The sequence below is a fragment of the Austrofundulus limnaeus genome, unplaced genomic scaffold (genome assembly GCF_001266775.1).
Source record: "Austrofundulus limnaeus strain Quisiro unplaced genomic scaffold, Austrofundulus_limnaeus-1.0 Scaffold13, whole genome shotgun sequence".
Classification (NCBI taxonomy): Eukaryota; Metazoa; Chordata; class Actinopteri; order Cyprinodontiformes; family Rivulidae; genus Austrofundulus; species Austrofundulus limnaeus.
Window position 1 is genome coordinate 2,316,542 of NW_013952415.1, and position 12,605 is coordinate 2,329,146.

The 12,605-nt window shown below is 38.8% G+C and overlaps 1 protein-coding gene across 1 annotated transcript in view; it reads right to left on the reverse strand.

Moving 5' to 3' along the window:
* si:ch211-127i16.2 (probable flavin-containing monoamine oxidase A) overlaps positions 1-12,605 on the reverse strand; it is a gene marked incomplete in the record, with an annotated part of 73,959 nt that overhangs the window by 6,785 nt on the left and 54,569 nt on the right. Inside the window, 2 exon segments of the mRNA XM_014002455.1 lie at positions 3,428-3,528; positions 10,839-10,925. Coding sequence (XP_013857909.1) covers positions 3,428-3,528; positions 10,839-10,925 — 188 coding nt within the window.

The window sequence follows — 12,605 nt, forward strand, 5'->3', positions numbered from 1 at the left end:
CCAGAAAGAAATGCCGGGCAGTTTATGTTGTTTATAGGAAGGTTGGGCCAACTTTATAAGAAATAAAGAATGACTCCAGACTTTCCCACTGTACTTCATTAATATTTCATTGGACAGATTAATGCTCATAAATACACCAAAACATCCACTTTTGCATCTCCACCAGTGTCCACCGAACCACAACCGTGAAAGGCTTCCCCCTCAGCACTCTGCACAGACCAGCATCCTTAATGATTCATTTATACTTYCAGAACGGGGAGTTGAAGGTCTCGGCAACAAACAGGTTTGCCCCACGCCGCACATCGTTTGCAACAACAGCGAACGGCTCCGAGTCAAACCGCATGAATACGTGCTATGAGAATATCAACGGGAATCATAGGAGTGAAAACACCAGAGCAGCCAGGCAAACAGAGGGCAGCGTGTGCCAAAGTTGCTGTGGGAACATTTTGAAATAGTTTTTTTTTTCCTAATAAGACTAAGCAGAGACTTCATCCATAGACCGTTGGAAGAGCTGGAAGCCTGACTGAAATGCCAACGAGCTCGGTGATAACACGACGAGTCTGTGCTGAAAGGTGGACTGCATTTTAAAATCTTATTAATAAGTCTCCCAGAATGTTTGCCAGAGTTGACTGTCAATCAACTACAGCATCATTTACTGCATGTACATAAATACATATTAGCTTCGGGGTACTTTAGAATGGATGTTCTCAATGTCAAATCAAGCAAGAGTACACAAAATACACAAATTTTAAAGCTAACTTTTTGTGAGTGACCTCATATTTTACACCTCCTGCACACAACTGCTTTATTAAATTATTTTTATTTTGCCAATGGAAAAGTCCTCAGCAAAATTAATGACTATGGGTTTCCCCCAATTTCCAGATGAACTCATTCCATCGACTGAATCACATTTTCTAGAGCAGTGTTTTTCAAAGYGTGGGCCGTGGCCCCCTGGGGGACGACCAGGGGGTGCTGGTGGGACATCGGAGGAAAGATGCGTTAACAAAAACAGGAAAAATAAAAACAAGTCTAATACACGTTTTAAATAATCATAAAGTCAAATAAAACAAATCYCTTACTGCTCCCATCCTCCTCTCGCAAAAACACATTCAAACGCTATCTTTTTATGAAAACAATTAAAAAAATTAAGTTAAAAGTTACAAACTTTTATTTTGAAAAGGAATAAAAGAGAAGAACTGAGTTATACAGAGTTTTAGTTAGTCAAAAGGATTTGTTTTGTTGTTTATATACAAATCATAAATTAGTATTTTCACAACCTCTGAGCAGACAATGTTGTGGACCACCCCTACCACTTCACCCTCCTTCTGTTACCAATGGAACTGGGACACCCCTACACCCTTACAGCCGAGGGGTAAGAGGAAGGAGTGAAACAGGATTCAAACTTTTTTTWAAAAACTAAAAGCTAAATTACATTCATTTTCCACACACATAAACCATGAGTTCATTTGAACCAATTAGGAGTTTATGCTAAAGGGCAAAATTAAAGCCTTTACTTTATAATCCCTAATCCATGTACATGTCTTTATAGCAGGAGAACAGTTCACAGCATCGGTGCAGGAGGAGAAACTGTCACTGCAGGTTCTGATAGAAAAAAAAGGAACAATTTTGGAGTTCTGAGGATTTTTTTTGATATTCTTGGCACATTTATAGATGAAAACTGGTGTTGCTGATCCTTACATAGCCTCGATGTAATAAACCACACATGTCAAACTTATGGCCCGGGGGCCAAATGTGGCACAGGGGTGACTTCTGTCCGACCCCCCTTCTTAAGGTAATAGAAAAATAGATTTTAGATCAAATGTAAATTTCAAGTTTATGATTCAATGCAAATGCAACAAAATAGGCAAGTTAGTTGAATAGCCCTGTAGTGATGTCTCAAAATAAGCTGCATTAAAGCCTGTGCTGACCAAAAACTACATTTCACATAATGCATATCAGTTATTTTAGTCACAAAATGATGGCATCCAACCACCAAGTGGAGGTGATCAGGATTTAAAAGTAGCTGGCCAAATTCACAGTGTAAAATCTACATTTCGCTGCATTTTCACTGGCTCTTTCTGCTGTGGCTCAGTTGTACTGGGAAGTGGGGATTTCCCACTTACAAGTAGTAAATTTAAACTGGAATTAATTCCCTGTCAGTAAGTAGGAAAGTTAGGAGAGTTCAGAATTCAAGAYGGGCAGCTRCAACAGTGAGTAAAACTCTTTTATTTTTAATAGTATTTCTAGTATTATTTATTTCACATTTAGTCAGTCATTAACGTAGTACTTTTCAGTGTTTATTAGAGGACGTGTTTAAATGCTGTTTCTATGCAGGACATACCAGGTAGAGCTCAGTTACTGTTTGTTGGCAGTTTTTAGCCTTAGCAACGAGACAAGGAACATGTTGTTCCATGTTTAGTTGAAGTTAAAGACAAAAAGTTAGTTACGGTAATTACAACTGGCCCTTTAAGGACCACCATAGTGGCCTCCAGTGAAAATGAGTCTGACACCCCTGTAATAAACAAACACACAGATTGCTTACCCTAAGGTCAAGTTTAATGGATGGCTGCTACCCAATTAATCAGGTATTTCTATTGATCACTTGCCAAAAAAATGTAAAATAATGAAAAAAAGAATGAAAAAAAAAAACAGTTCTATAATCAGATGTAAACATAGCAGTCAGTAGTTTGATATTAATAATCCTAAATATAAAATCTAAAGGCTAACCAGATAATACTTTAATGAAATGAATTTTTTGTCCAAAGCACCTTCAGCCTTTTTTTCTTCGGTCTTTGTTTCTTGAGCTCGGTGTGTGTCAAGGTCAAAGCATGCCCTTGGGAATCTATTAGCGATATGGGGAAGGAATGCAGAAAAGGGCTGGCATTCCCTTGCTGCTGCTCGAGTCACGTCATGTAATGAGCTTCCTACCCCCCCACTGCTCCCCATGGACTCGATGTCATTATGGAAATGCAATTCCTGAATCCTTGCGCATCATTGTAAGAGCTATTAGAAATGGATTGTAGGACATTTTCTTAAGAGAATGCACCTCCCGATGACCTCTTGCCATTTCTTTTAGTACCAGACTAATAGATTTATACATTAAAGGCACCATCATGATTTATTCCGATGATTTGTAGGCACTGGGGGAATGTGAGTAATACCTTGGTGGAAGGGAGAAGCACAAACATTGGTTCTGCAATATAAAAATAGAATCCACATCTAGTAAACAGTCAGTATCTCACAGCCGGTCATCGAGAGAAGAATAAGAGTGCTCATTAAACACTAAAGTCCTAAATTTAGTTTTTTTAAAAAAGAGACTTGCTTGAAAGATTTAGAACTGCGACAAAGGTTAATAAGACTGTGTAATTTACATGGTGAGAATGCGAAGGACAGGGGAATGAGTTTTTGTCATCAGCGGAGTAATTACCTGCCACATGGCTTCCTCAGGCTGGGGTGGTAATATGTTAGCAGTCCTGGTGCCATGACATTGACAGGGCAGCCACCACTATAGTCCTCCTTAGCCCAGTCCTTGAAAGCAAAAACAAAATCAAAAAGTAAAAAAATAAACCACCAATTACTCATGGAGAAATAAATGACAGATATTACTGTAAATTCGGAAGTGATGGGCCCACCCTCTGCCAAAATGGAGACAGCTGCCCCTCTGCCACTGCTACATCCCATCCATTCAACCGAAACATCCCGTTAAGCAGGCTTACTAGTTCCAATACATTTTTCATTCTGACCCCGGAGAGACTTCTGACATAAAATTGGCAGCTCTCCTCTAACAGACAAAATGAATAAAAATACCAAAAGTAGAGTCAAAGATAAAAAGGACACACTGGTATAACTAATCCAACAATAGAATTTGTACCGAATGTGTCAAACTGGCTAAATTATAATATAAGTAAGTAAGTAAAGTTTTATTTATATAGCGCCTTTCACAGAAAATAAATTCACAAGGTGCTGCACATTCAGGGAAGGGGGGAGGGGACGGTTAAGACCGGTCATGCAGCAAACACAGTTGTGCTACCGCTACCAACAGAAAAACTAAAAACCACACAAGGGAAGATGAGGATAAAAGCAAAAACATCAYATTATATCAACACTGTGACACATTATGGTGTTTATGAAAAAAACCTCTGCATAGGGCAGATTTATTAGCCAGAGGAGTGAGTTTAGTGGGGCCCGAAGAATYCATTCCCCTAAACCAGTGCAGCCATAGTTCAGAATATTGATGGTAAACTGTTCATTCTGTGTGGCCCTCAGCCTGCTCAGGAACCASATCAGACGAGTGTGAGAGGAGGTGGGGAGGTGTGGGGCAGAGCCTTGTTGACGTAATCCAGCCAGGAAGAATTTAGTCAACAGCTCAAGGCCGTTGTCGGRGAGAGACAGATTCTGTAAATATAACCATTTCTCTGTTTTTAATGTCAGCTATCTGTGGCTACCATTTTGATTTGATTTAAAGTGAACATATCCTACCTTTAAATCCTTCTTTTTCACATTTAAACCATTCACTTGGGGGTCTATATAAAGTGGAACTGCAATGCTTTAGTCTGAATTCCTCTTTATTGTAACTCCACAAGCCCCGCCCCTTTTCTGAGGTGTGTTTCAAATCAAAATGTCACTTCACACCCCGCCCACCTCCAGCTTCCGGTCCACTCTTGTTTGATAGGGGAGTTTATGATTAYACAGCAGCTCAAACAATTTTTTTACTAATGAATTAAAAGATGTCAATGAGGGAGGACTTGCTCATCCAGCCTTACATGTTGGAGTCAAAGTCTGACCCAGAACCAGAGAAGAATGAAGACCACAAAATTGTAGTTGGTCCAGAACTTACTTAGAAGTTCCATTGCAAATAATTTGATGTAATATGTCAGAAAATGTCATAGCGCTGGGAGACACTAAATTAAACTTTTCAATTAACAAATTTAATGTATTTAATGGCTAAAAAAGTGGATTTTGATGATAYTTCTCAAAATTTCAAAGGTTAATTGGTTGTTTATTTTCTGGAAATTTAAAAAAATTGTCTAATGAATCATGAAATACTTTGCTAACAGACAGATATCGCTGACTCCAATAGTTTAAAATTTTATAATAAACAGATCTTAAACTCTTACAGGCCTGAATACATGTTGCGCTACTGCCACACTACCAAATTCTAACTTAACTGCTTAAAAAATAAGTTCTATTGAGTGTAACAACAGAAAGTAACATTACAAATATACTGAAGTTGGCAGAAGTATACACTTACATTAGACCGCTCTTCCTCCTGTGACCTTACTCCCATCACTTCTTATTGATCAGTATATTTTGTCGAAATTTCTTACAAAATGATTCCAACAACTATTAAAGATGCATTCATWTGTTTGGACATTGCTTCAGCTCCACGTACAACTTGTTCCAAAGCATCATTCCCCTCACACAGAAATATTTGCTACAGAAACATTTTCTTGTTCTAACCTCCTTTGTTTGATATTGACAGAACAACAACAAAAAAAAGGGACTGAATTGCAGCCATTTTTGTGTTGATCAATTAGCTGTAGCAGTCATTTTGAACTGGGTTTACTCCAAAAGCTAAATCAGTCGTAGATGTTTGTTCAGTGGTTCATGAGATGTTTTCTAACAGAACACACAAACACAAGCAAAAGCAACGAAATGACCACTGTCATAAAAAAAGGCCTGCAGCATCCTCAGGTGTCAGCACCACCCAGGTCTTAATAACACTTTCACATCCAGGTCAAAAGAGTTAAACTGACCTGACAAGTGGACAGCTTTAAGCTGTGTTGTTTCCACTTTTAGGACAGAATAAGAGGAAAGTGTGAAATGAAAATAGCAAAGGAAGCGAGCGTTTGCATGAGAGGCAAATAAATTAGAGGGTTCGAGCTGAGGAATGAGAAATCTAAGACAGAAGAAATGAGTGAGGGGGAAGACGGGTCTAAATCAGGCTGTGATAAAGAGACAGCTGAAGACAGGGAAACAGATGGCCCCACTGMAGGATTTTATGCCATATCTTTATTTGACGGCTTTATTAACTCCAGTGCATCAGTGAACCAAGGTAAAATGCTCAGTTTGAACATATTCCTAACGTTTCTGTGATTAAAGGCAGAGTTAGAAATGTGCATTTGTTCGGTTCACGGGATCAAACAACATTTTTAACCAAGCTGTTTGCTCATTTCTTTTCTTTTTTTTTTCTTTTTGTATTAACGGTGTACTGAAAATTCAGAGGTGATGCAACAGCGCAGCTGTCTTTACAGACATCCCCTGCAGCATAACAAGCAGCAGCAAAAAGAACCTTTCAACCAATCCCTCCAATTGTTGACTACAGCTTGATCTATAAAGAATAAAGCTGTAAGTGGAGGGAGCAGTGAATTAGACACATTTGAAGCACTCTGCTGCACAGCCTAAACACACTGTGCTGTCTTGTCTGCTCATATAGGACTGTATAGGTCACGTATAGAAGTGGYATATCTATTCCTTACCTTTAGCAAAAGCTATACTGTACCTTCTCACYCCCCAATGCATCTTCCTACCTTAAACAAAGGTGTGGAAATGTGCATTAATATAACAAAAAAAGTTGTAAAACTGTATTTTAGTTGCTGAATCCTTTAAGCAGTAAAGAATATTGGTTAATAAAGACTTTAACAAAGATCGTCTCATGTTAAAAAAAAGGATGGTGTAAAAAAAAGCTRTTTTGATCAAATCTTGAAAATGAAGTCATGAACTCTCAAGTGATATTGTGAGATCTCCAGCTGTTTCTGCTTGGACTGTGTGTTGAGAATAACTCAGCTACTACCTGCTTGATCTTAGCTAAATATCTGTAAATTTAACAGAGTTATGGCTGTTTTTGCGTTTGCTGCGGTTGATTAACTGCGACGGCCATCTTGAATTGAGCTGACTTCAAAAGTCAATCAGTTATAAACACACATTGAGTTTTTATTAAAATATATTTACTAGTTTGAGAGATATTTATTTTACAAAAAAAAAACATTTAAAAAGCACCATCGTTTTCAAAAATCGTTCTCATGTAAACAGATCCAGAGGCAAAATCATTATCGCCTGCCATTTTCAACTCTATGTTCAAAAAAATGTATTTTCTTAAATTAGCATTAGCCTAACTAGCTCAATTTGGGATTAGCATCGATCACACAAAATTTCAGTTATTTAGATGAATTAGATGTGATAGCCATCTTGAATTTTCACATCCAGAGTGTTTTTCTTTTTCTGTGTCCCCTTAAAGTGAATCTTACCCCCCTGTGAAAAGATAACTCCGCCCCCAAGGCGAAATTTGAAAAATGCATCAAAGTGGGTAGGGGAGGGGGTGTGGGTAGAGGAGGGGGGGTAGAGAGCGGAGGTGTGGCCAGGACGAGAGAACGTGACAGCTAGCATTAGCATAATTGATGCTAAATGGAGAGTGACCACAGCGACGCAGATAGTTACATCTCTGAACGGTCTGAGGTGGAGGATTTTTCACCCCCCTCCTCACCAGAGGCAGAGAGAGACTTGATCAAGTCAGCTCAGTCAGGGACTGACTCGTGTTGGCTCCCTGGGTCAGGACATGAAGCTCCAGCAGCCTCGGCTGAGCTGTCCGCCTCACACCACACCAGCCTCGGGCAGAGGAGGAGGAGCGCTCCGCGACAGCCTGACTAGCTGCTCACAAGATCGCTAGTTTAAATCAGGAATAAAAGTGTTGGGTCTTGTTTGACTGAAGTTCGGTCCATTAGGGCTGCAGCTGCCCCCCTGTGTTTCTGCCTTTTTTCCCTCCTCCCCTCCCGCTGTGCAGGACGTACTGCTGGTGTGTGTGTGTGTGTGAACACAGCCGCTGTGACGAAACCGTGGAGAAGACACGTCACCGTGGAGAGCCGTTAACCAATATGCAAATTAGCCTTCAGTACCACTGCTCTACCCATATGAGCAGCAAAAACACGTTTTTAGACCAAATATTACAGATTTGAACAAATACGCACAAAAACATCAAAATTAGCACAGAAACAGTACTATATAACATTTTAGACACATTCTAGACAGTTTATCAGCTAAAAAAAGTTAATTTTGGGGTAAGTTACTCTTTAAAAAGCACTTTGGTCGCTGGTTAGATCCCCGTCCAGCTGTCTCAGTTGTTGTGTCCTTGGGCAAGACACTTCACCCCTAATGCCTCTGATGTGTGTCCCATCAGTGTATGAATGTGATTGGCACTGATTAGTCTCCATAGATTATTGTATATGTTAGCTTTGTAAAGACCTAATAAGAGTAGAGTGCTGTGTGAATGGCTGTGATGGACTTGCGACCTGTCCAGGGTGTACCCCGCCCCTCGCACTGTGACTGCTGGATATGGGCACCAGTGACCCACGCGACCCTGAAAAGGAAGAAGCGTGTACAGAAAATGGATGGATGGATGGATGGATGCTGTGTGAATGGATAAATGAGGGCACAAATTGTAGTGTAAAGCGCTTTGAGTGTCCTGGATGGATAGAAAAGCGCTATATAAGTACAATCCATTTACCATTTACCTTGGCCACCCCTTGCAAAAAAAAGTCTAGCATGGTGGGTGATAAGTATCCCCACATAGAGCTGTACCATGTTGCCACAAACTGTTCCCACCATCATAAATACAGGTTAACCTTGAAGAAACGCTGCACTTGTTAAATATTTTATAGCTCGTTGTAAGCTCACTGACATGAACCTGTAATTTTCTTCTCTAATTGAAAAACAGAGGAATGAACATTCTTCTGTCATATACAGACTACAGTAACACACAGACGGGAAATTAAAATGATCTCCTGAACTTGGAGGTTCTCTCATSTGTACGTTTTATTGCCAACGACATTTAAATAACAGTGATTAAAAAAAGATGCCAAAGAAATCTGATAACAATTTGGCTCCAATAAAATCCAGGCGAGTGTTTCTGTCAGCGACGCAGATTGAATTTATCATTCTTTCTTCACTCAAAGTAATTGTTCTTTAAAGTGATGTTCCCCTTGAGTCTCTTTGTCAGCAAAGTGAAACCATAATATCTCCCTAAATGGTACTGCCTCTGGTTTCCTCCAGGCAGTTTTCCATTGGATCTTCCCCCTCAGCAGCACGCTGCATGAAAAGCAGTGGAGAACCAAAATCGTGCATCTGCATGATTAATGTTCTGTTTCACATTCTACTGATGTTCGCCATACATCATGTAATGAAGCTAAATGGGTATTTTGTTTGTGTGTGACAACATGATTACAGTAAGTATAGTATTCCCGGAATGTATTCTTTGCACCCAGTGTTACGGGTTGGTTTGTGGTGCAGAGCGCTGCACGCACCTATTCCCCTTCCCCTGCATACCTTCCATTTATTCATTATAAAGCATTTTAAATCTGACCAGTGCACATCCTGATCCTCTCACTTTTATTCTGTCACTTAGAAACTATTAAATATATGAAACAAAAATCAGGGAAAAATAAAAACAAAATATAATATAAAAGCAGAACACTGGCTAAACACTAAAGGAGGAAAATAATTAGCTAAAAGAAGCTAAAAGAAAAGCAAAAAATGCTTGCAAAAAGTAGCAAGAATCTTCATAAAAAGTTAAAAACACCAAAACTGTAGCTAAGAGCTAAAAGCAACACCTTGGTTAACATCAAATTCAATGAACTTTAAAGAATTTTTCGGGACCATTTTCTTTTAAGGACAAGTGGTTTTCAAAACCTTTCCTGGGCCCTGAACTTATTTTTTCAAATTCACAAATTTTCAAGGATTTCAAGGACCTGTGGGAACCCTGTTACTCTATAAGCATCTAGTTGTTCATAAATCACCAACCAAACCATCCTTCAAACCAGTCTTGAGTTTTGTTTAATTAAAATCAGTGTCTCTGAACAAAAGGGATCTACAGTTCAACTTGGTGGAGTTAGCATGGTGTGCTTTGAGCGATTGTATAAAAAGTATGTTGGACCTATTGAGTGATCATATAAATTTAAATTTGACCCATCGAGTGGTCGTGTTAATGTATGTTGGACCAGTTGAGAGATTGTAATAATGTATGTTGCACCAACTGAACAATCATATAAACGTATGCTGAACTCATTGAGTGATTGTATTAATGTATGTTGGACCCACTGAACAATCATATAAACATATGTTGGACGCATTGAGTGATCTTATTAATGTATGTTGGACCCATTGAGCAATTGCATAAATGTTTGTTGGACCCATTGAGCAATTGCATAAATGTATGTTGGACCCATTGAGCGATCGTATTAATGCATGTTCGACACAATGAACAATCATATAAACCTATGCTGGACCCATTGAGTGATCTTATTAATGTATGTTGTATACATTGAACAATCATATAAATGTGCGTTGGACCCATTGAGCAATCATATTATTGTATGTTGGACCCATTAAGCGATCGTATAAATGTGTGTTGGACACCTCCCATTCTAAATCCTCTGACCAGCTGGTCGAACAGACTGCCTGTCAGCACACTGTCAAGCCATCTGACCCTTTCATTTGTTGAACCTTCACAAAGCTAACCCGTCGCATGACAGCTTAGAGATRTGACAGCGGTAAACTGACCCCTCACTTCACCTCGGTCCTCTCAGAAATTACAACGAGATGGAGAGAATGCGTCTCAGTTAATGTGTTGAATCACTGATGGTGTTTCGAGATAGGGATCTTATCTACAGACATGAGATGAACACCGCAAATGCTGAGGTTTTAAATAGATTCTCTCTTTTATCTTTGCGAAGAAAGATACAGATGTATATAAACTACCAACTAGAGTCTTTTAGCAAAATAAAGTTTGACTCTAGAACAAAACAAGTGGATTTATGTTGACAGAGTTTGGTCACTGAAGTACTTACTTTCTCTTCATAGTGAATGAATGATGCAGCCTCAGGACCAAGATATTTAACCAGACTGGAAACTACAGCTCCTCTTCTTTCTCCAGGCTGCAAACAGAAAAGAAAACTGGTCACATGTGGATACTGTCAGTTTGCCTTCTTATCATTTTAAACTGAAATAACAAACTGATAAAATAGTAATACATACCAGTGTTTTTTCCTGGACTCAGAAAGACACTTTGTTCAGTAAACACAAGAGTAAACACCAAGAACTATTTTCTCTATTTTTTCTCTTACTTTGCTGTTATGTAGCTACTCAGTTTGTTTCCCTAAAACAAGATTTGTCCCAAGCTTTTATACACATAGAAAAACAGAGACAAAAGCATTGGGCTAAAATCTACAGTGCTTAATGGGGGATAAAACAGTATGCAGTCATAGTATTGTAACACATTGAGTCCTTGAGTCCAAGTCTCAATTCCAAAGTAATTATGTCAAGTAAACTGACAGATACTTCACTGAAAACAGTGTGCACTTCATTTTGGACATGCAATATGGCTTTTAAAGTGCTATATTTATTTATCACACTATTCGCACATCTCCAAACACGACGTTTATGAAGCTAACATTAATTTAAGCATTGTTGGTGTAAATTTCCTCACACAAACACTTTAAATTAAATCTTTAACTGAACTGAAGGGATAAATTGTTGCTGACTTTGTGTGGACATGGTTCTTTGAGCAGGAGAGGAAGGTGTATTTTTAAGAATATTTTTAACCCTGAGGTCAAAGTGACACATAGTACCAGTCCAGTACCGGTTCTGTTCCATAGACCAAGATGTTGTGGGTGTTCCTTTTTTTTAAGGGATACATATTAAATGCATCCTCAGTTTCCCATTTTTATCTCAGTATAAAAACAAAACCTGGCTAGAGAAGAAGAGGCAGTCAGTAGCAAAGGCCACATCCTGTTTGAGATCATTTCATCTGTTTGTTTACTTATAAACATTATATAATAAGACAGTGGTCATCAGTGCCATCAGCTTGCAACGCATATAAAGAATACCAATATCCCTTTCCTTTAGTTTGTATTTGGTGGCGTTATCAGATCTGTGGAAAAAAAACCAACACTGACYGCCCTCCTTTCAAAGAGCTGGTCAGTCTAGATGAATATTACATGATGACTGTCATCAGAATGAGAAGCACACCCTCACTTTAGTTTGTAAAACTCAGATCCCATTAGGGCTGATTCAACAGCGAAGCCTCGATCCGTCAGAATAATGCTGCTTCGCTGTCACATTCAACTGTTTGTAGCCATAATTCATGCTCTGTTTAACATACAGTACATCTTATTTTTATTAGGTCCATTTAAACTCTGTTACCATTATACCAGCTATACTTAGAGRTGAAACCCAATTTAAAAAGCTGATGTTTTGATTATTTTCTCAGTCATAACTATAACTGGGGTTTTTTTGTGAATGATGTATTCACTTCAAAGAAGTCCCACCTACTCCCCCACACACACAGTCATGGTGTTTTATGCTATTTTCCCATAAGCATGAAACAAATCGAAAAAATCAAAACAAATGTGCAGCCCACGAAAAGCATAGGCTGCATCTGAGCCATCAGTGATTTCCCAGGATTCATTGTGCCAATAAAGTTACTGTCACAAATTTGACAGTTTTTTTTAAGTTGAGTTTGGAAATTTATCACTGACCGATAGGGCTGCCACGATTAGTCGATGACTAATCGGTTTTTAAAATAATCTATGACTAATTTAATAATCGATTAATCG